This window comes from Podarcis vaucheri (assembly GCF_965113315.1).
Source record: "Podarcis vaucheri genome assembly, chromosome: 17".
In the NCBI taxonomy this organism is placed as follows: domain Eukaryota; kingdom Metazoa; phylum Chordata; class Lepidosauria; order Squamata; family Lacertidae; genus Podarcis; species Podarcis vaucheri.
This window is the reverse complement of record NC_138755.1, coordinates 13,833,551-13,856,838: the sequence shown is the minus strand read 5'-3', so window position 1 is coordinate 13,856,838 and position 23,288 is coordinate 13,833,551. Positions and strand designations below refer to the sequence as shown.

At 46.2% G+C, this 23,288-nt stretch overlaps 1 protein-coding gene across 4 annotated transcripts in view; it reads left to right on the top strand.

Annotated features, from left to right (window-relative positions):
• The window catches only part of SMARCA2 (SWI/SNF related BAF chromatin remodeling complex subunit ATPase 2), a 132,670-nt gene that overhangs the window by 26,120 nt on the left and 83,262 nt on the right, over positions 1-23,288 (top strand). For 3 of the 4 annotated variants that reach the window (XM_082204540.1, XM_082204542.1, XM_082204543.1), the window contains 7 exons: positions 109-210; positions 2,619-2,868; positions 8,029-8,155; positions 10,659-10,832; positions 15,305-15,478; positions 17,503-17,673; positions 21,841-21,894. In XM_082204540.1, coding sequence (XP_082060666.1) covers positions 109-210; positions 2,619-2,868; positions 8,029-8,155; positions 10,659-10,832; positions 15,305-15,478; positions 17,503-17,673; positions 21,841-21,894 — 1,052 coding nt within the window. The remainder of the gene's footprint in view (positions 1-108; positions 211-2,618; positions 2,869-8,028; positions 8,156-10,658; positions 10,833-15,304; positions 15,479-17,502; positions 17,674-21,840; positions 21,895-23,288) is intronic. The other variant, XM_082204541.1, reaches the window with a different exon arrangement.

Genomic DNA, 23,288 nt, shown 5'->3' with positions numbered 1-23,288 from the left:
TCAGGGCTTGTGACGTAATTCACTGCAACTCCTGATGGAGGTGCAATAGCTACTGGAACCTGCTTTGGTGTGGCCCATTCTAATGGAAGGAAAATCGTCTTTTTGCAGTTTTTGCAGCACATGCCAATGCCCCCCTCCCAGCTGGACCAGGAGCTGCCTCAGGAATGCCAGCGCACACGGCTGCCATGGCCCCCAAAACCTGGCCAGAAGGTAAAAAAGAAAGAAAGATGTCGGCAGCTCTTTTATATCCAGACCGTTGACATAACAGAGAGAGAGAGAGAGAGTTGAGAAAAAGAATAATGTTGGGTTAGTCAGTCCTTTTCTTAAAAAAACCACATAACTCCTTTGCTGTACAGTGGGACCTTGGTTCTCAAACTTAATCCGTTTTGGAAGTCCGTTCGAAAACCAAAGCGTTCCAAAACCAAGGCACGCTTTCCCATAGAAAGTCATGCAGAATGGATCGATCCATTCCAGACTTCTAAAAACAACCCCTTAAACAGCAATTTAACATGAATTTTACTAAGTAACAAGACCATGGATCCATTAAATGAAAGCAATAATCAATGCACTGCAATCGCAGAATCAACCAATCAACCAGTAGCTGAACTGGGTTCCACACAGCCACAAAAACAAAAAAGAGCCACAAAAACGCAAAATAAATAGCAGAAACCAACACCTCAGCGTAACACTCAAATCAGAAATGTAACACTCAAAATGGAGCATGTTCGGCTTCTGAAAACAGTTTGCAAACCGGAACACTGACTTCCAGGTTTGCAGTGTTTGAGTTCCAAGTTGTTTGAGTACCAAGGCGTTTAAGAACCAAGGTACCAGTGTATAGCAAATTAAATATTATTGGACTGTAATGATTTTTATTGACATTGGACTGTTGGGACAATTCCATTAAGTCGTTTGAAAAATGCAATGTTTTCCTTGGTAAACTATAGAAATGAGAAAGGAATTGGGTAATGTGAGGTAACTGATAAATGTGAGAAATTGCGGCGAGTTTCGTTTTGACATTTCCTGGGAAAGGCAATCTTTTATTGATAAAAGGATGGGAACAGGAGTGGAATTTCATGGAGAGTTGAAGCATTCAATAAGCTTCTCAGGCATATTAGTAAATATCAGCATTTTCTGATCTTTACCCCTGACCTTATATGTTGAGAATTACTAGTAAATGCCAACATTTTCATTTATCATAATAGACACACCTGTACTACCCCAAATGCAGGCAAGTTTACTGCTTTATTGATGCATTCTGTTTTTTTTGCTTGATGCATTCAGGTTTTTTGTTTAGACGTAGCTTTGGTTTCTCTCATCTCCGCATACAGGGCTGTGTGAATATTGCAGCACTGGTGTCCATGCTTCTAATAGGAATTAACTTGTAGGATATCACAGGACCACAAAAGCAAACCCGTCCCGGTGGGCACATAACATGTACTTTTATAATTAATGAATGCAAAATAAAGCCCACAAACTATTTTAGAGATTAATCTATTTTAGAGATTAATCCAAAATAAAGCCCACAAACTCTAGAGATTAATCCTGATTTTTTAAAAAAGCCAAATAAGTCTTAGGGCTGGTTTGGAGATTATCACCAAACCAGGATCTGGTATGAGGCTTCCTTCTCCTCACATACTTTGATTTCCTGAGTTGGGTAGACCACGGGGTGCTGTTGCATGTTCCAAAACCAAAGTGCTGTTCCAAACCAAAACTGGAAGTAACGCTTTAAAGCGGGTTACCAGTTCTGGTCTGCAACCATAGTTAGCCAGTTTGGATGCGATGGGGCTGCCCAGGGAGAGAAGAGAGTGTGCCAGCCCAAGCTGGCGTTGGCCTGTTACATGTGAACCATGCCTCAGGGTTATGAAAAGAGGGTTACGTATCATCTGCTCACATGACTGGGCAAAATTTGCTTTATAATGGAATATTTCATGTGTCAGGAATTGGATTGTGGTGCACGCAGATTCAGCCAGTTGTTAATATCTGATGTTTCCTCCCTTTATGGTCCTGATTTCTGGGCTACTACTAAAATGAGGCTGTATTTTAATTGTTTGTTTGTTTGTTTGTTTGTTTGTTTGTTGTTGTTTTTCTATTAGGTTTTATTGTAATTTATATTTGGTGTTAGTCACCCTGAGCCCGGCCTTGGCCGGGGAAGGCAGGATATAAATTAAATTTTATTATTATTATTAATAGTAATAATGCTTCTGTTGGTATACATAGAAGCGAGTGTGAAGAAGTGTCATTGTTTGGCATACAGTCGTACCTTGAAAGTTGAGTGGAATCCACTCCAAAAGTCCGTTCGACTTCCAGAACTTTCAGAAACCAAAGCGCAGCTTCTGATTGGCTGCAGGAAGCTCCTGCAGCCAATGGGAAGTCGCGGAAACCCCGTCGGATATTCGGCTTCCAAAAGAAAGTTCAGAAACCGGAACAATCACTTCCGGGTTTCGATCGTTCAAGATCCAAGGTACGCCTGTATTTCGTTCCTTCTCTTTAGCAGGTGCATCTGGCTGCTGAAGTGTCCTTGATCCTATTGTGTTGACCTTATCCAAAAGGATAGATAACATTTTGTTTAGCTCCTTTTGGTCCAGGTTTATGAATATTGGTGCTGGCTTATTTTCCAGGGCAAGGGCCAGAGATGAATGTTCCCAGCACCCCTCAGAAGCTCCCTGTCCCGTCCCCTAGCGGAAGACCTTCTCCGGCGCCCGCCCCTGCCCAGCCGGCGGCTGTCATGCCAGGCCCTTCGGTTCCTCCGCCCGCAGCCGGCCAGCCTTCGCCCATCGTCCAGCTGCAGCAGAAACAGAACCGCATCAGCCCCATCCAAAAGCCCCAAGGGCTGGACCCTGTGGAAATCCTCCAAGAGCGGGAATATAGGTAAGAACCAGGCGGAGAGGCAGGTGTTTCAGTACGATTTGTGATTTATTTTTAAAAAATAAATATTTAGCAACTGCTGTATGACAGGGTTGTCTTTGTCCTTGGAGGGTTCTTGGCAGGGATACTGCAGTGGCTTGCCGGTTCCTGCTCCAGGTGGATCACGTTTGGTCAAAACTCTCCACTATGACCTGTCCATCTTGGGTGGCCCTGCACGGCATAGCTCATAGCTTCTCCGAGTTAGTCAAGCCCCTTCGCCACGGCAAGGCAGTGATCCATGAAGGATCATAAAAAGCAGAGACATCACCTTGCCAGCAAAGGTCCGTATAGTTAAAGCTATGGTTTTCCCAGTAGTGATGTATGGAAGTGAGAGCTGGACCATAAAGAAGGCTGATCGCCAAAGAACATTGATGCTTTTGAATTCTGGTGCTGGAGGAGACTCTTGAGAGTCCCATGGACTGCAAGAAGATCAAACCTATCCATTCTGAAGGAAATCAGCCCTGAGTGCTCACTGGAAGGACAGATCCTGAAGCTGAGGCTCCAATACTTTGGCCACCTCATGAGAAGAGAAGACTCCCTGGAAAAGACCCTGATGTTGGGAAAGATGGAGGGCACAAGGAGAAGGGGACGACAGAGGACGAGATGGTTGGACAGTGTTCTCGAAGCTACCAGCATGAGTTTGACCAAATTGCGGGAGGCAGTGGAAGACAGGAGTGCCTGGCGTGCTCTGGTCCATGGGGGTCATGAAGAGTCGGACACGACTAAACAACAACAACAAGAAGAAGAAGTAGTATGACAGAGACATCCAACTCCCAATAGACTGCGATCTATTCACAGTAGGAAAAAAACTGGCAGTGATCTACCCATTGTCGTTGGATGGACCAAAGTTGAGCTTTTTTGGGAAAGGCAAAGTTGTTGGGCTTTTTAAAGGAAGCCACAGTTGTTGTTTTTCCCCTTTTTTTTGGGGGGGGGAGGATATCACTGAGGGACTGAAGATCTCGCAGGAACACCCCGCGATCTACCAGTAGATCACAATCTACCCGTTGGACATGCCTGCTGTATGAAAACAACGTCACACTCATGGTGTGTAACTTTGGGGGAAGGGTGGCGACTCGTCCCGGAAATTGTGTGGTGTCGCCTAAATAAGCACAAGCTGACTTGAGGGAGAGGATGACGAGGCTCGTGCGTTTTCCGAGAGTTGTGTAGAAGGTCTTTTTTCACCTCTGCAGAGCCATTTGCCAGAATTTCTCCTGCACCCAGTGGACAGAGGGAAAACTACGAAGGAACGTGTGTCGCCTTCTGGAAGATTCTTTGGGCATAGAGGAAGGGCACCTCCGCTCCCTAGAGGCTGGTGGTGGTTCCAATTGATGCAAATTTCCCTCATGAACTGCACCCTCAGCCCCAGGTTTGGTTCAAATATAGTGGTACCTCGGGATGCGAACGGGATCCATTCCGGAGCCCCATTTGCATCCTGAATAGAATGTAAGACGCAAAGGTGTGTCTGCGTGTGCACGGGTCGCGTTTTGCCACTTCTGCGCATGTGTGTGATGTCATTTTGAGCCGTCTGCGCAAATGGCGAAACCCGGACGTAACCCGCTCCATTACTTCCGGGTTGCCGTGGAGTGCAACCTGAAAGCACTCAACCTGAAGCACATTCAACCCGAGGTATGACTGCACCTCATTTGTTTCTGTCAGATCCCTATAATACATCTTCAAACCAAACCAAGCTCACCTTCCAGCTGTGTCTTGTGTTCTGCTGGCTTGGGGGCAGCTATCCTTTCCTCCAGCCCAAGACAGATAAAAAGCCAAAACTATGTGTGAGGAGATAAAGGGAGGCCATCTGTCAATCCTCGTCTGTGCTGCCAACCCGACCAGAAGTAGCGTCAGAAACAGAGATGTAAAATCTGGGAGCCAAACGGCACCTTAAATCTAGGCTCTGGTCACCTCGACAATATCTCTGGGTACTTTTTCTTTGCAAGATCACAAAGCAAATGGTCAGTGGGGCACCAGAAGAGTCTTTGGGTGCCCCGCAGACCAGCTGACTGGCGCGACATGGCAGCCACGCCAAACCTGGTCATACCCAGGATTATGCTGCTGCAACACAGTTTCCTTGGCTCCCAGTATTATTTGGGATTTCCTGAATCTCTGTTAAGAATTGGGGTTCTCACATTGCCACCTTCTCGAAGGCTACATCACGGCCTAGGACCTTCGTACCTACGGGACCCCCTCTCCTGGTATGCCCCACGGAGGACCTTAAGGTCCATATATAGCAACACCCTAGAAGTCCCGGGCCCTAAGGAAATTAAATTTCCTATGAAGAGATTGCACCCTAATGTTTTAATGTTGTATCTTAATCTTTTAAATTGTATATTAATCAACTTGTTTTTATTATTAGTTGTTAGCCGCCCTGAGGCCAGTCTTGGCTGGGGAGGGCGGGGTATAAATAAAATATTATTATTATTATACTACTACTACTTAAGAGAAACCTGCATGCTCTGAGCGAAGGCAGAAGCTAACTGGCTAGAGAATGTTTTGTGCTAATGCTTTAAATTTTGAACCATCCTGAGACCTGCGGACGAAGAAGAAGGGTCAGAGAAGTGCCATTGACGGTGCCTTCTGCCTTCTGCCCTTAAAACTGTCTCTGAAAAGTTTCAGCCCATCCTGTAAAGAGTTTTCCTGATATTCGTCATAGTATGGCTATACTTGACTTCTCTCTTGAATTCATTCTGCATAAGAAGAGATTGCTCCAAAACGTGATTATACCCTCCTTTGACCAACAAAGACTGGTGAAACTCTTTATCTTTTGAAAAATCTCTACAAAACCTTTACATTTATCTCGAGAACAGCTCAGCTTATTTTGCTGTTTGAAACTGGGCCAGCGCAATAAATTCATGCCGTAATTTTTACAAAGCTCTCTTGAACACTTAGAAGAAAAAATTAAGTGCTGCTTTAATCTTAATGAATAAGTCTTGTAAAACTAATAATCCGCAGTGCAATTTAATGTCACTCCACTATGTGCAAAGCTTCTTTCCTTCTCAGAGCTCATGAAAAAAATTACACCCGCTATTGTCCTGAAATTATGAGCACAGTGGATTATGTCGGATGGATTCCTTTTATCATCTGACGAAAGTATCCCTGCCAGAAAGCTCTTTGCGACCCCAGAGGCCTCAGTCCTGCCGCATGGACCCCGTTCCCAAAAAAACCTCACCGTCCTTCAGGCCGACGCTTGTGACTGTGCTCCCTCGGTTCCAGGGACTGCTGCCCTTTTGCAAAAAGATCTCCCTCTCCGGCCCCAGTTCAAAATTTGCTTTCTTCATGGATGAAGACAAATAACTGCACTGTGGAGATTAATTAAACATATTTTGGGCAGGGTGAGATTAAATCCCCTGAGCGTTTTGCAAATGGCAGCTTCAAGAAACTGCTTCCGTCTTTGGCCCTTCCTTATGACTGAATGACTTAAGAGCCTTCACTGTTTCCCTCCGAATGCTAGGGCAGCCTTTTTAATCTGTTCCAAGGATTAGGCAGGAAGCATTATTTCGGCATTTGATGCATTGATTGTAGAATATGTGGCTGCCACAAAGCCTTTAAAGGTAGAGTGTTAATTACAATTCCTTATGCAGGGCATTCCTAGTAGGAATTTATATTTTAAAAAACAGCCCAAAAATATTTTTTCCTTTTAATTTATGTGAAAGCCATTTGGCTGTTGCGTTTATCTATCTATCATCTATCTATCTATCTATCATCTATCTATCTATCTATCTATCTATCTATCTATCTATCTATCTATCTATTATCTATCATCTATCTATCTATCTATCATCTATCTATCTATCTATCTATCTATCTATCTATCTATCTATCTATTTATAGTTCAGTTATAAGACTCTTAGTTCAGTTTTAAGCAAAGCCAAGAATAAGTTTGCGATAAATTAATGGCAGCATCTACAATTTGGTGCTACTGGTCTCTACCCTTAGATAGACATGTGGGTTTCAGTTGATTTTCAGGTGTTGCTTTCTTCATTTTACCTGCCAAGGTAAGGCGGCCAGTCCTTATTAAGATAAAGGGGACAAAGTCACGGTGACATTCTTCCCTGAATCAAATTCCCCTCCTGCCCTAACGCTGCTGATCAGTTTGCCGGGGTTCCCATTTGTCCAGAATTTCTGGGGCCCGTCCTGCTTCCCTCCCCAGGCCCTTCTGGCTTCTGCTGGCGCTTGGCTCTGTTCCCTGGCCTGAAAGTAGAAGGAGGGTCCTCTGTAATGTTAGGACCCACTTGGCTCTTGGAAGCGCTGCCTCTTTCAGCTCCCCGTCTGGTGCCAGACTGACACCGCTCTTAACGTTGCGCTTAGTTAACAACTTTTCATCCCAGGGCTGCCAACTCCTCTATTAACACCATTAGCATTAATTCTTCCCTCTTTGCGCTGCGATAAAGAGATTTAACGATGCGCAAGGAGTGGCACACAAGGGGGTGAATTCATTGGTATTTGAATGGCATGCCGGTGAATCGTCATGATTGGCAGCTGACATTGTTCTGACAAAAATAAATAAATAAGAAAAGTGTGTGTATTTGTGTGTCCACACCGTGGGATGCTACCCACCCCCCTTCTATCCAGGTGGACCTAAAAACCATTGCAAAACTTTTCCGTGGGTGAAATTGAGGCTGCCTTGAAATGGAGCCCAGGTTGGCTGGAATCTAAAACCTTTTCTCTCTCGTTTTGAGCCTTGCTTATGCCTCAAATGTCTTCCTCAACAGTGTGAGGGAACTCTTGGCCTTTTGGAAAATTTCAAAGGATTTTCTCTGTTCATTTCTTACCTTAAGCTTAACAGACACATAATGTGCAGTTCAAAGGCTTTTCAGATAAATGCGTAATTCTCCAGTGATTCGTAGTCTAATTATTTTAGATATAAATAACAGCGCTTGAAAGTGCTGCGTCTTTCAAGAGTGTACGTACTTGCATTTCATTAGCGGTAACAACAGTGTAGCCCCAATCCTATGCATGTTTGCAGAGAGTAAAGTCCCGCGAGATGCGGTTGGATTTATTCGCATGTAACGGAGGATGGGATCGCAGCTCTAGCAAGGTCAAGAGAATGTCAAATGCACCTGCAATGGGCAAATTAATCTCTTTTCTCTTCTAATCCCCTGTCCTGTGTCCTTCCCTGTTTAGACTTCAGGCACGGATCGCTCACAGAATTCAGGAATTGGAAAACTTGCCTGGCTCTTTGCCCCCAGACCTGCGAACTAAGGCCACGGTGGAGCTGAAAGCACTCAGGCTGCTGAATTTCCAGCGCCAGGTAACAAATTTCCCTGAAAGGAAGCATTTTTTTGGTTGTACAGTAGTACCTTCAATCCCAAACGCCTTGCGCCTCAAACATTTTGGCTCCGGAACGCTGCAGACCCGGAAGTGAGTGTTCCACTTTGCGAACGTTCTTTGGAACCCAAATGTCCGACGTGTTCCTGCAGCCAATCGGAAGCCGCACCTCAGGTTCCGAATGTTTTGGAAGTCGAACTGACTTCCGGAACGGATTCCATTCAACTTCCGTGGTACCACTGTAGTTGACAAATACAGTGGTACCTTAGTTCTCAAACTTTTATCTGTTCCGGAAGTCCATTCCAAAACCAAGGCACGCTTTCCCAATGCAAAATGGATTAATCTGTTCCAGACTTTTAAAGACAGCCCCTAAAATAGCAATTTAACATGAATTTCACTCTCTTAACGAGACCATTGATCCATAAAATGAAAGTGATAAACAATGTACTGCAGTCACACAATCGATCAGTAGCTGAACTGGGTTGCACACAGTCGCAAAAATGCAAAATAAAAAGCAAAAACAGACAGACCTCTGCGTAACAGTCAAAACGGAAGTGTGGTGCTCAAGTCGGAAGCGTAACACTCAAAACGGAGCACGTTCGGCTTCTGAAAAAAGTTTGCAAACCGGAATACTGACTTCCGGTTGAGAAGGGGACTGAGAACTTTAAGATTCCTTTAGGATGTATTGAAGAGGACGCTTTCAGGAAGGGGACAGTTGGTGGTAGGTGCCTGCAAGAAAAGGAGGGTGGAAAGAATTTCTCAGGGGGGAAAGTGGGGGCACCCTGGTGAGGGCAGAGGGGTCTGCCTTTCTATGTGTGGATAAATGAGAAGATAGGTAAAGGGACCCCTGACCGTTAGGTCCAGTCATGGATGGCTCTGGGGTTGCGGCGCTCATCTCGCTTTGTTGGCCGAGGGAGCCGGTGTACAGGTTCCGGGTCATGTGGTCAGCGTGACTAAGCCGCTTCTGGCGAACCAGAGCAGCGCATGGAAATGCCGTTTGCCTTCCTGCCAGAGTGGTACCTATTTATCTACTTGCACTTTGACGTGTTTTTGAACTGCTAGGTTGTCAGGAGCAGGGACCAAGCAACGGGAGCTCACCCCGTTGCAGGGATTCAAACCGCCGACCTTCTGATTGGCAAACCCTAGGCTCTGTGGTTTAACCCACAGCGCCACCCGCGTCCCTAATTAGAAGATATGTACAGCACAAATGTCTTTATAGTTACTGATTTTCTATTCTTTTTTCCTCTTTTTCTTTTCTATAGTGTTTTGCGTTTTCCTACCAATGAGTTTGGATGTTAGTGTTTAACACGTCAAAAAACTTTCAATAAGATTGTTACGTTAGAGAAAGTGATGGATAAATTAATCACAGTAATAGCCTGGAGCAGCACTGGGGGTGGGGAGGGTGGTGTTGATGAGGAGATCATGCCAGTAGCCTCCCTGTGAGTACATGGAAATTCAGTTTAATTTGCCCCGTGTGCCTTGTTATCAGTAATAATTAACCACCGTCAAGTTGTTATTGTGCTTTCTGTAGCACTCAAGATCCCTAATCTTAATTGCTATCTGACGCCCACCCAGCCCCAACCAGGCTAGTCTTTGGATGAGTGAATTTTCCATCTTTATATCATCGAAGGAGCGATAGCTGAAAAGAGATTTGAACCTAGAAATTCAGTTTCCAAAATCAATCTTCTGCCTGCTGTGCTCTGCCGACATCCTGCTAGATTCTAGATGCTAACTCTTCTTTATAAGAATCATTTCAGTTGACTTTTCCTTCTTGCAGAACAGCATGACGACAACAGCATAGCAGTGCAATAACGCAAAAGTGAGAATAAAAGTCACATGTAAAGTCTTTGAAAGCAAAGTGTTTTCGGAGTGCGTTGCTATCTTGTATATAAATCCCAGAGCAGAGTGAATGATTCCTTTTTAAAATTAATTACTAGTCTGACAATTTCTCAGATTCTACCTATATTGGTGAGCTTGGCCAAGAAAACAGGGATCTGGCATTTGAGGAATCCAGCCAGATTTAGACGTACTACCAAAAAAGCTTATAGGCGAAAGGAAATATGCAGAAATGGCAAAATTTACCCAAAGAATAAGAAATCAGGATAACAAACTTTTTATAAAAGAATGGAAAAGGTTTATTGAATATTTACGGATAAACTGTAAACAGATAAAAACATTGGCAGGGTTATTGTAATAACCTGCGGTTTCATAAGAGTGTATATTTAAAGAAGATGGATAAATGAGAAAATTAAGCTAATTTGGATATGCAGAGGATATTAAAAACAAATTCAAGGAACCGCAGAAAGAGGGGGAAGGAAGTTAAGTTTTGAAATGTCAGAATGGTGGTGAAATCAGTGAGATGTGTGAATCTGAAAAGTATGAATAAAAATTTAAAATAAAAAAGGGAAGGGAAGGAGACAGTTCTTTTAAAAAATGAGTTTTGCTGGTGATGATTTGCTGCTAAGGTCTGTCCTTCTGGCTCCCAGCTCAGGCAAGAGGTGGTGGCTTGCATGCGCCGCGACACGACCCTGGAGACGGCTCTGAACTCGAAGGCCTACAAGCGCAGCAAGCGCCAGACCTTGCGGGAAGCGCGGATGACGGAGAAGCTGGAGAAGCAGCAGAAGATTGAACAGGAACGGAAACGGAGGCAGAAGCACCAGGTATCTGCATGCTCCAAGACGGTTCTGCTCGTCTGTTGCAGGAATAGCTGCCAGCGCTCCCTCCAAATATCACTGGACTCCAACTCCCATCAGCAGCAAAGCCAAGGGTCAGGGTTTGGAGCTGTAATGCAGTCAGCTGCTCGTCTTGCTACGTACACCCTTGTGCAAATTAATTGAAACAAGCAATGTAGTTTAATAATAATAATAATTTTTATTTATACCCTGCCCTCCCCAGCCAAGTCTGGGCACAGGGCGGCTAACAAGCAATAATAAAAACAAATTGAATGAATACAACTTAAAAGCAAGATTAAAATACAACATTAAAATATTGAAACATTAAAATATTAAAATGCAGCCTCATCACAGGAGGGGAAGGAAAAAGAAAGAGGGGGAGGGAATCAAATTGGCTTCAAGCCAAAGGCCAGGCGGAACAACTCTGTCTTACAGGCCCTGCGGAAAGAAATCAGATCCTGCAGGGCCCTGGTCTCATGAGACAGAGCGTTCCACCAGGCCGGAGCCAGTGTTGAAAAGCCCCTGGCTCTGCCTGAAGCTAATCTAACTTCTTTAGGGCCCGGGACCTCTAGGGTGTTGCTATTTATAGACCTTAAGGTCCTCTGTGGGGCATACCAGGAGAGGCGGTCCCGTAGGTACGAGGGTCCTAGGCCGTGAAGGGCTTTAAAGGTCAAAACCAGCACCTTAAATCTGACCCTGTACTCCACCGGGAGCCAGTGCAGCTGGAAAAGCAGAGACCCCCTGAGGAGCCTTGCTGCAGCATTCTGCACCCGCTGGAGTTTCTGGGACAGCTTCAAGGGCAGCCCTGCGTAGAGCGAATTACAGTAGTCAAGCCTGGAGGTGACCGCCACATGGATCACTTTATTACACAAAACTCACGTATACATGTACAAAACTCATGTATATGTACGGTAGTAATAGATATGGCCTCCGCTATTTTTAAGCAGCGTTTGAACACGGTTGGGCATGGAGTCTACTAGTTACGAACAGTCCGTTGATTTTCGGATCCCTGTACCACACTTGAATCAGCGCCTGAATGAGCTTCTCTATAGTCGTACAGTCTACAGCACGGAGGCGACTTGCATACAGCCTACAAATTCTCCATGGGATTGACATCTGGGGAATTCCCTGGCCAATCAAGTACAGAAATAGTGCTTCAAGTTAAGAACTTTGCTTCAGGATGAGAACAGAAATTGGGCTCCGGCGGCGCAGTGGCAGGAGGAGGCCGCATTAGCTAAAGTGGTGCTTCAGGTTAAGAACAGTTTCAGGTTAAGAATGGACCTCCGGAACGAATTAAGTACTTAACCTGAGATACCACTGTATTGTATTTTAATATTTTGTTGGAAACCGCCTAGAGTGGCTGGGGAAACCCAGACAGATGGGCGGGGTATAAATACAGTAGTACCCCGCAAGACGAATGCCTCGCAAGACGGAAAACCCGCAAGATGAAAGGGTTTTCTGTTTTGGAGGCGCTTCGCAAGACGAATTTCCCTATGGGCTTGCATCGCAAGACGAAAGCCCATAGGGAAATGCTGGCCGTCGGGAGCAAAGACTTTCGCCCACAGCTGGCCTTCAGAAGAGGACCTCTTCTGAAGGCCGGCGGGGGGCAAAAGTCTTTGCTCCCCCCGCCTGCCTTCCCCCCCCCCCGCCTGCCCCGGGCGATCTTAAAATGCTGGCGGGCGGGAGCGAAGCGTTCGCTGCCGACCCCCAGCATTTTAAAATCTCCCTGTGTCCCGGGAAGGTTTTAAAATGCTGGGGGTCGGGAGCGAAGCGCTGCCGACCCCCAGCATTTTAAAACGCTGTTCCGAAGGGGGGGCGGGGACACCTGCCCCAGCCGCCCCACTTCGGAAAGCTGTTCCGAAGTGGGGAGGGGGGGCGGGGACACCTGCCCCAGCCGCCCCACTTCGGAAAGCTGTTCTGAAGTGGGGCGGGGGGGCGGGGACGCCTGCCCCAGCCGCCCCACTTCGGAAAGCTGTTCCGAAGTGGGGAGGGGGGGCGGGGACGCCTGCCCCAGCCGCCCCACTTCGGAAAGCTGTTCCGAAGTGGGGCGGGGGGGGCGGGGACGCCTTCTGAAGGCGGGCAGGGGGCGAAAGTCTTTGTCCCCCCTGCCTGCCTTCCCAGGGGCTTTTAAATCGCCCCGGACAGCGGAGAAGTCCTCCGCTGTCCCGGGGCGATTTTAAAATGCCGCCCGCCAGCATTTTAAGATCGCCCCGGACAGCGGAGAAGTCCTCCGCTGTCCCGGGGTTTTTTAAAATGCTGGGGGTGGGAAGAAAAGCCCTTGTCCCCCCCCCCAGCCTTCAGAAGAGGTCCGGGGACAGACTGTCCCCGGACCTGGTCTGAAGGTGGTTTCCCTAGGAACGCATTAATTGATTTTCAATGCATTCCTATGGGAAACCGTGCATCGCAAGACGAAAAAACCGCAAGACGAAGAGACTTGCGGAACGAATTAATTTCGTCTTGCGAGGCACCACTGTAATAATAATTAATTGTTGTTGTTGTTGTTGTTATTATTATTATTATTATTATTATTATTATTAAATCAATCAATTAAGCACAGTGGGTTGAACGGTTCCTTCGCTCAGCCCTACATGCAGATGTCCAGGACTGAACCTGAGACTTTCCCCCAAAACACATGGGGACAGAAAGAAGCTGACACAGACTTTCTGTCTGCCTAGGAATCACTCTCAGGCTTTAAGCCTTTTGAATCAATTGCTACCTGGTCCTTTTTCAAAACAGGGGGTGCCAGGAATTGGACATGGAACCTGCTGCATGCCAGATATGTAGCAAGCATGAGCATGGATCTGTGATTTGTTCCAAAAGGGATCGGCCTACGGTTGATCTGCGGAGGACCTAGTGGTTTAGGAAGAGACCGCTGCCCGCTTGCTCTCATTAATAGGACTTGCAACATGCAGATTTCCTCTCCTGCTTTTTTAGATACGTTCCATTTTTATTGATGTTTGATGTCTTCCTGCAGAACCGCTAGGAACCCCCAGAGATTATGCCTCTGAGCCAAATAGCACGTGGTGCTCAATATTGCATTAGAGAGCATGTCGGGTTGTTGGTTTTTTAATTAGACGTGGTGGGCTCTCCCCCCCCCCCCGGCCCCCAAGATGTTAATGCTCCCTCTGGCATTACAGCAGCTTCTTTCTAAGGCCATTGGCAGTGCAGAAGTGACTTTTATTTGCATCTTGGCTGGGGAGGGAAGATTAATCCTTTCTCCCCAGTCCACAGGACTAAATAGCCTCACTTACTTTGTTTTTAGCTCCATTATTCAGCAGCAAAAGACTGGATGCAAGGAAGCACTCAGTTAGTGGTTTAAATATGCGCCACTTCAGGATGACGTGCCAGCCTGGCTGTTTCCAGAGAGGCAACAGCAGCAAAAACAACCCAGAGGCTGATGGCACATTGGAGAACCATCACGTCCGTCCACTTGTGGGAGCCAGCGCAAGGGTTCCCAAGGCGGTGCTCTCCCCCCTAGCCTGCCATGGGCCCTGTGGGGTCGGGAGAACCCCCCCCCCCCCAGATCGGCCCAGAGAGAAAAAAGTGGGCATGCATGTCTAGAAGGAAATGACATGCAGGAAAAGCAATTGTTAACAAGGGTTCAGATTGCCGTGATATATAAGAAGTACACTTTGTGACAGTTCATTTAAGGCCTGAATGCATGCAAAATAAGACCAACGGGCGTTCACAGCAACAGACACTTACTGTACGTTTCCAAGCACAATTCAAAGTGTTGGTGCTGATCTTTAAAGCCCTAAACGGCCTCAGCCCAGTAGACCTGAAGGAGCGTTGCCACCCACATTGTCGAACCTCAGAGGTCCAGCTCTGAGGGCCTTCTGGCATTTCCCTCCCTGCAAGAAGCGAGGTTACAGGGAACCAGGCAGAGGGCCTTCTCGGTGGTGGCACCCACCCTGTGAAACGCCCCCCCCAGCAGATGTCAAGGAAATAAGGAACTATCTGACTTTTAGAAGGCATCTGAAGGCAGCCCTGTTTAGATAAGTTTTTAATATGTGTTGTCGTGTTTTTAGTACAGTCATACCTCAGGTTACACCCAGGCAGATGGGTGGAGTATAAATAATAAATATTATTATTATTATTATTGGCAAAGCCATAATTTATTTTGTTTATTGACAGTTGGACCGGAAAGCATTGCCCATATTCAAGCCCAAACTAATAGAAATGGTCAAAACTGGTGGGAGCCTGGCTGCTGGGTCGATCAGGAGTGGAGGACCCAAGCGTATCCCTCCTGGCTTAGTTTAAGGGTGACTCTGCAGTTACCTTCCCATCTCAAGGATGAAGGAGGGGCCGCAACCTCATATTCCCAGCTGTGATTCATAGCAGTATATCAGCCGGAGGAGATACATTTAGATCCTTGATGCAGGGTGCTCTTGGAATCTGTGACCGTTGCTTGTGGGTCAGCCCCCCCCCCGGTTGATTTCCCCCTTTTTTCTTTTTCGCAGGAGTATCTCAACAGCATCTTGCAGCACGCTAAGGACTTCAAAGAGTACCACCGGTCCGTGGCTGGGAAAATCCAGAAGCTTTCCAAAGCCGTGGCCACGTGGCACGCCAACACGGAGCGTGAGCAGAAGAAGGAAACGGAGAGGATTGAGAAAGAGCGAATGCGGCGGCTGATGGTGAGGCTGGTGTTGGCTCAAGGAGGCCGTTGCTGTAGGGCTTCCCAAACGTGGGTCTCTTCCTGTTCTTGGACTACAGTTCCCATCATCCCTGTCCACTGGTCCTGCTAGCTTAAGGATGATGGGAGTTGTAGGCCAAAAACATCTGGAGACCCAAGTTTGGGAAACCCCGCTGTAGAGGGAAGGGAGCGGCCGATGGGGCTCATCCAGGAGATGGAAAACCCTGGTCCTAAACTTCTACTGCCTTGCGGGACATCTTCGGGAGAAGAGAAGGCTCAGGAGTAAACCCTCTTACCCAAATCCATAGTGGAGTCCCCAAGATGTTTGGATGGCGCCTTGTCCGCCTCCTTCCAGCAACTCCTTCAGCCAAGCTGGTACCCAACATCTTGTTCTGCTTTCCTTTGGACCCCATCAGCTGAGAGGGGGCAGCCCAGGACCCCCAGACATGCTGCCCAGGCTTGTACCCCAGGGAGGTCACTTAAGTGCTCCTAATGCAGTGATTTGACTTCACCCCCGGAGGCGTACTCCATTGTCTCTCGAGAGCCGTGAGCCAACCCAAGGTGAAAATAAGGGAGCTATTTCCATTTGTAAACCTTTTGTTGTCTTTTATGTGCGTCTTAATGGGGTGTTTATGATATTTATGGACTCCCTTTAATATAATGAACCAAACCACTTTCACCTTACCTTGTGGTTTCCAATATTTTAATTGCCCTGCCCCCATTTATAGTTTGACCCCATTACTTATACCTTCTGAGCAACACCAGATGTTCTTTTATATGGTGGTTAATTTTCAAGGAACTATACTTTCTCTGTAGAAGCTTCTACCGCAGCACAGTGATTTCTTTCAAACACTTGTTAGCATTCACGGCATCAAGACCATATCATTTTTTTCTAACCCTTCGGTTATATATAAACCGCAGTGACACATGACCTTTCCATTATTTCCTGTGGCAGCCCCACCTTGAGAATTATTTCCATGTCAAAGGCAAGAGGCAAGATTTCATCAAAAGTTAAGCGTCCTCTGAATCGTACTGATTTCAGAGGGAGGCGTTTAAGAATGTATTTTTCTGCTAAAACCAATGGGACATAAGAGTGTTTAAATTTGGTGGGACTGAGGCCACGTTTTCCAACGTCGTTCCCTGTGACCCACAAAGTCAGTAGAAGGGAAGTTGTTGAGCTATTACATTCAGCAAATGTAACTCCTGTTTGTTCTCTTGGGTGTTGACCTCAGTTCATCTTGGATTTTAATGCATCACTGTAATGCAGGCTTTCTCAGCCTCGGCCCTCCAGATGTTTTTGGCCTACAGCTCCCATGATCCCTAGCTAGCAGGACCAGTGATAGGGATGATGGGAATTGTAGTCTCAAAACATCTGCAGGGCCGAGGTTGTGGAAGCCTGCTTTAATATTTCTCCAAAGTTTCCCTTGATATTTAATTACTGTTTAAGGAATAAGAAGGTATAGGTCCCCCTACTATTGCAGCTGGTGCTTTCAGTATCTAGAAATCAGGACTTTGACTCACAATGGAAAACATCTGGGTGCAAAAGGTGTCTAGATTTTTCTGCAGAATCTCAAAAAAACAATAACAATTAACAAAAAATTCTCCAAAACATCAACATTTCCGATATGGGCTGCCATATACCCAGGTTTCCCCGGACATTTTAGCCAATCTTTGGCAATTCCATCATTTTCGACGGAGGAATCCTGGGTGTATGGCAGCCCTACCGTAGGACTCTGTTTTTTAAAACGGTGAACAAAATAGAGGCGCTTTTTTTTTGGGTGCTTTAACATATTGGAGGTTTTGACTCAACATCATTTGGGAAGCGGTACGTAGCGGTACTGATACGGCGCAGTTGGCAAATAGCTGTCTCCCCAGCCCTGAAATGACCCCTGGAGCTTTGGAAGTGATGGAACTTGACCCCTGCGCCCGGATCCCGCGCAGAAAGCGTCCCCACTTTCTTTGGGTCTTCCGTGAGCAGCTGCTTGGCGACAGAGTCCCTTAATTTGCCTTTCCTTGCGCTGCCAGGCTGAAGATGAAGAAGGCTACCGCAAGCTCATTGACCAGAAGAAGGACCGGCGCCTGGCTTACCTGCTGCAGCAAACGGACGAATATGTGGCCAACCTGACGAATCTGGTTTGGGAGCACAAGCAAGCGCAGGCGGCCAAGGAGAAGAAGAAGAGGAGGAGGAGAAAGAAGGCAAGTACCTCTTTCAGCTGCCACTAACAGAGTTTTCTTTTCATTTTGTAATCGTTTTTATTTGATTTTGCAAATATGAATTCGTAATATTCCAAATGTGTATCCATATATAGAGATTTCTCTGAATCTCAAGACTTCCCCTCCATGGGTCCTATTGTCAACATCTACAACTCCATATTATTCCATATTTTATATCAATCCACATTGTCCAGAGAATAATAATAATAATAATAATAATAATAATAATAATAATAATAATAATAATAATTGTTATTATTATTTTATACCCCACCCATCTGGCTGGATTTCCCCAGCTACTCTGGGCAGCTTCCAGCTGAATATTAAAAACACAATACAGCGTCAAACATTTAAAAACTTCCCTATTACATTACAAGTGAGCTTCAAATCCTGCTCATGTTTCCATCTGCTTACAGTGGTCTCCTAATTAACTTATATATTTTTCCCATTCTTTTTAAAAGTTTTTGTCCTCTCGGTTCCTGTGTTTTCCATCCAGCTTTGCCATTTCAGCGTAGTCCATCAGTTTAACTTGCCATTCCTCTCTGGTAGGGGCTTCTTTCCACCTCTGGGCTAGTAGCATCCAAGCGGCTGTTGTCCCATACATTAAAAAGCCTTAGGAATTAGGTACTAGTACTAACAGAGTTTTCAATATCTCCCTCTGTCCTTTCCTTTCTCCCACAGCAGAGGAAAGCAGCCCTCTTTGCGAAAGTGCTTCTCATATCGTAAAAAAGACTCAGACATGTAACGTCTGCCTTGCATGATGAAGACATTGCTGGGGGTTGGCAAAGGGGGCAGCCGCTCCCCCCCCCCCCCGCCACTGTGGGTGGGAAATGCTCCCTAGAGTGAGGGCCTGCCAACCAGCTGGCTGGAGGGTGCACAGTTTCCCCACTCTGCTGCGGAAACGCTCCCTAGAGCATGCACCTTCCTCAGCAGCATGGGGGGGAATTGCGCGCCCCCCAACCAGCTGGCTGGACGTGCGCAGCTCCCCTCCCCCATGCCACTGTCCGTGTACCCCCCAAAAGCCCCAGTTTTTTGACATAATTTTTGAGTCAAGAAACCTTGCCTAATACACGGGAAAATTTGGTCGTTCCCCAAATGTACACATGCCTTGCCAGTTCCCTCCTATCGCTACCACTTGGCATTTGTCTTAGCCATCCGTTGTGCTGGCCTTGGGGGTGACCTGAGAAACCCTTCCACCAGATGTCAAAGAGAACAACAACTACCATGTTTGATGTATTCTGGGATTTTAATATTTTGTTGGAAGCTGCCCAGAGTGGCTGGGGAAGCCCAGCCAGATGGCCGGGTTATAATAATAATAACAATAGTAATTATTATTATTATTATTATTATTATTATTATTATTATTATTATTAAACCCGAGTAACGCGGTCCAGGTCTGGTCCAGAATCTGAAGGTTCCGCTGGGAGTCAGTCCGACAGGGCCAAGGCAGGACACAAGGCAGGAAACCAGGCAAGGACAGGGACAGGATCTCAGGCAGGATCTGGCATACAGCAATGTTGCTCCTGCAACCTGGGGCAGGGTCCGACAGCCTTTTATCTTCGTCGGGGTAACGGCCGGTCCTGATCCCCCGGCGACTCACCTCCCTGTTTCGCCTGGAGGCGAGCACTCCTCCTGCGAGTATTCAGGTCTCTCCTTCTCTCAGACCTTTGTCTCTGCAGCTCGGGAGACGTCAGTGGGTTACTAGACCCAGAGGCCGCCTCAGCCTCCCCTGACCCAACTGGTAGTGGAGCAGCTGTAAGTGATGGCCCAGCTGAAGACAACAAAACTGCAATTAATCCAGAATGTGGCAGCTAGACTGGTGACTGGGAGCAGCCGCCGAGACCATATAACACCGCTCTTGAAAGACCTACATGGCTCCCACTTTGAGCACAGTTCAAAGCGTTGGTGCTGACCTTGAAAGCCCTAAATGGCTTCGGCCCAGTAGACCTGAAGGAGCGTCTCCACCCCCATCATCCAACCTGGACACTGAGGTCCAGTGCCGAGGGCCTTCTGGCGGTTCCCTCACTAGGAGAAGCCAAGTTACAGGGAACCAGGCAGAGGGCCTTCTCGTTGCCGGCGCCTGCCCTGTGGAACACCCTCCCAGCAGATGTCGAGAAAATAAACAACTACAGTGGTACCTTGGGTTACATATGCTTCAGGTTACATACGCTTCAGGTTACAGACCCCGCTAACCCAGAAATAGTACCTCGGGTTAAGAACTTTGCTTCAGGATGAGAACAGAAATCGTGCTCTGGCGGCGCGGCAGCAGCAGGAGGCCCCATTAGCTAAAGTGGTGCTTCAGGTTAAGAACAGTTTCAGGTTAAGAGCGGACCTCCGGAACGAATTAAGTACTTAACCCAAGGTACCAGACTTTTAGAAGACAAATGAAGACAGCCCTGTTTAGGGAAGCTTTTAATTTATGCATTACTGTACTTTAATATTTTGTTGATAGCTGCCCAGAGTGGCTGGGTATGTATGTATGTATGTATGTATGAATGAATGAATGTATGTATCTGAAGAAGTGTGCATGCACACGGAAGCTCATACCAAGAACTAACTTAGTTGGTCTTTAAGGTGCTACTGGAAGGAATTTTTTTATTTTGACTATGGCAGACCAACACGGCTACCTATCTGTAACTGTATGTATGTATGTATGTATGTATGTATGTATGTATAAATAAATAAATATTTTATTATTATTTTCTAAGGTGGGGTGAGCACTTTGAGTTGGGGTTAGAAGGTTGTCGGAGGAGGGATCCGTGAGGCCACGTGCTGCCAAGCAGATTTCTCAGAATAGTACCAAACTGAGGGTTAAGTCTTGAGATGGGGAATACATGAATCATGATTTCTCGGTTCCATTCAGAGACCATATTCTTAGTCTTCGGAGTGATATTTCACACTGTTTTTGAACGATGCTTCTTAACAGCATTCAACCTTGAGCCAGGCAAATGCAATGTGTTGAATTTTTGTGTGTGTTTCTGATCTTGGAGAAAAGCCATTTAAATGGAAATGAAATATCTGGTGCCCTTCCGTTTATAGTCTCCCTCTTTGTTGGGAGTCTGGCTATGGCTCATTTCACAAGTGTCCTAGTTTTGAGCATGCTGTTCGAAAGAGCATCCTCACGTCTGGCCATTTTTGGGTTCTTTTATTTGGGAGAAGGTGGCCCTTTTTGTAGCACAAACCTGGACTTCTCAGCTCCCTGCAGAGGTTTCTGTGTCCTGTAGTTAACATCATTTTGCCCTATGTGTTCTGGGTCCCTTTTGATTCGCTCAGCTCGGGGGCGAAAGAGACTCCGGCCCCTTGCCTTACATAGAAAGGCAAAATACCTTTTTTATGTAAAGTTCTGTCTTAACTTGCAGTTCTCACTGTACAGTGGTACCTCGGGTTAAGTACTTAATTCGTTCCGGAGGTCTGTTCTTAACCTGAAACTATTCTTAACCTGAAGCACCACTTTAGCTAATGGGGCCTCCAGCTGTTGCCGCACCGCCGGTTCTTATCCTGAAGCAAAGTTCTTAACCTGAAGTACTATTTCTGGGTTAGCAGAGTCTGTAACCTGAAGCGTATTTAACCTGAAGCGTATGTAACCCGAGGTACCACTGTATGTGTGTGTCAGTGAAAGAGCGGGAAAAAATGTTCATCGTTTCCCCACGGGACACGCTTTTTGTTGTTGCCTGATTCTGATCTACTGTCTTTACAAACAATAAATTCAAACTGCTTTTCGGTAATGGATTATATAATTACTTGTCGCTAAGCAGAGCGAGAGGAAGCAAAAGTGGGAAAGGAGGGGAAACGAGAGCTGCTTCCCTTTGCATCTTATTTTATACCTGGCATTTAAAAAGAGCCCATCTCTTTAAAAATGGCTTTGTTTCCATTCCTAAGGTGAGTCAGAGAGACCATCCCCTTCTGCTTGAGGGAAAGGGCCACGTACAGACAGAATTCAGTTTGAAGGCTACAGATTTTCGCAATAATTCAATTGGAAGTTTGGGATTTATGAGGCATCCCTTTTCCCTGAAGCTTTCCGCACTCCCCGTGGAACAGTGAAATGCATGCAATATTATTTTAGCCCATTTCCGCGGAGTGTGGCCTGCAACCGTATCCCGGTTTTCTTAGCTGAAACGTAACTTCTTGCCCGGTGTGCTTTGATTTCAGAAAGCAGAAGACAGTACAGAAGGCATGGGGTCTGGACTTGGCCCTGATGGAGAGGTAAGGAGTCCAGAAGGCGTTTCAGTACATTGCCCTCCGTTCGTGATAAGCAAAATGCCGCAGTTGCTCACCCAATGTGCCAAGGGACTTCAGAGAGCAGGGCCAAGACGCAGAGGTGGGGCTCCTTCACTTAGTATGGTTTGCCCATGAAAGCCACGTCAGTTTGACCTACAACAACTTTGCAAATAAACAAGGATTTAAGGCTTTTAAACGAGCAGCAAGGTGACTTTTACAGGTTATTTATTATTATTTTTATTACCAGTAGTATTAATTAATTAAAATTTGTATACCGCCTTATACCAGCAGGTCTTAGGGTGGTTCTCAGGATAAAACCACAATATAAAACACAAAATGCATAATAAAAACAAAAGCATGAGCCCCCCCCATTATAAAGGGACATTGGATGTCAGTCAGCCCAAGGCCTGGTTAAAGAGGAACATTATCGCCTGGCGCCTAAAGGTGTACAATGAAGGTACCAGCCGGACCTCCCTGGGGAGAGCAATTTCACAAGTGGGGGGCCACTACAGAAAAGGCCCTGTTCTTGTGTTGCCACTTTCCGGACCTCTTGTGGCTTGGATTCCAAGTTGCCCTTTGATCGAAAGGAAACTCCTGCTGACAGAAATGGGTGGGTGGGTGTGATTCTTAGGCTGTTCCAAAAGATCTCCCCAAACTTTTATTTGGGGGGTTGCTGGGGGGGGGGACCATGCAAACCACCGCCTCCCTATCATCTGCAAGGATGCTCTCCAATCAGAGTTCTGTTCTCAGGATCTATTTATGCTTTTAAATCTGCCTTGTCCATAAGCCCACAAAAGTTTAATAAAAAAAACACCCTCGCTTTTGAGGGTTTGCCCACTGGCTTTTGATGTTAAGTGAGGAGGAAATTCAGAGCGTGACTTTCCTGGCCTGCCAGCCAACTCACTCGCCAGTGTGCCAGGCTATTCATTTGCCTGTGTGCCATTTAAATTGTATCCCTCCAGCATCACTGGTCCCATGGAAAATGGCTTGAACATAAAGGATTAGAACATAAATGATACAGAGGCTGGTGATGGATTAAAATTATCTCCTGCTGCGTGAAATTATCTCCATAATTTGCCACAGCAACACGTTGATTGTAAACGACTGGTTTCCATGTCAGACTACCATCTTACATAGAACTAGTAAGAAATAAAATATTTCACATTTTGCAATTAAGTAATTAAGTAGTTCGAAGGCGCCCATTCTATAGCTGGGAAACATGTTTCATATTAACTTCCATGTGGTTGGCATTGCTTAAACAATGCACTCTGGAGTCAGTTGTACGATATTTTTGTTTCGTTATGGGAATTTATTTTAGCTTATACCCCCTTAAGTACCCTAGCTAATCAAGCAAACAGGCATCAGTGGTTTTAAAGTTT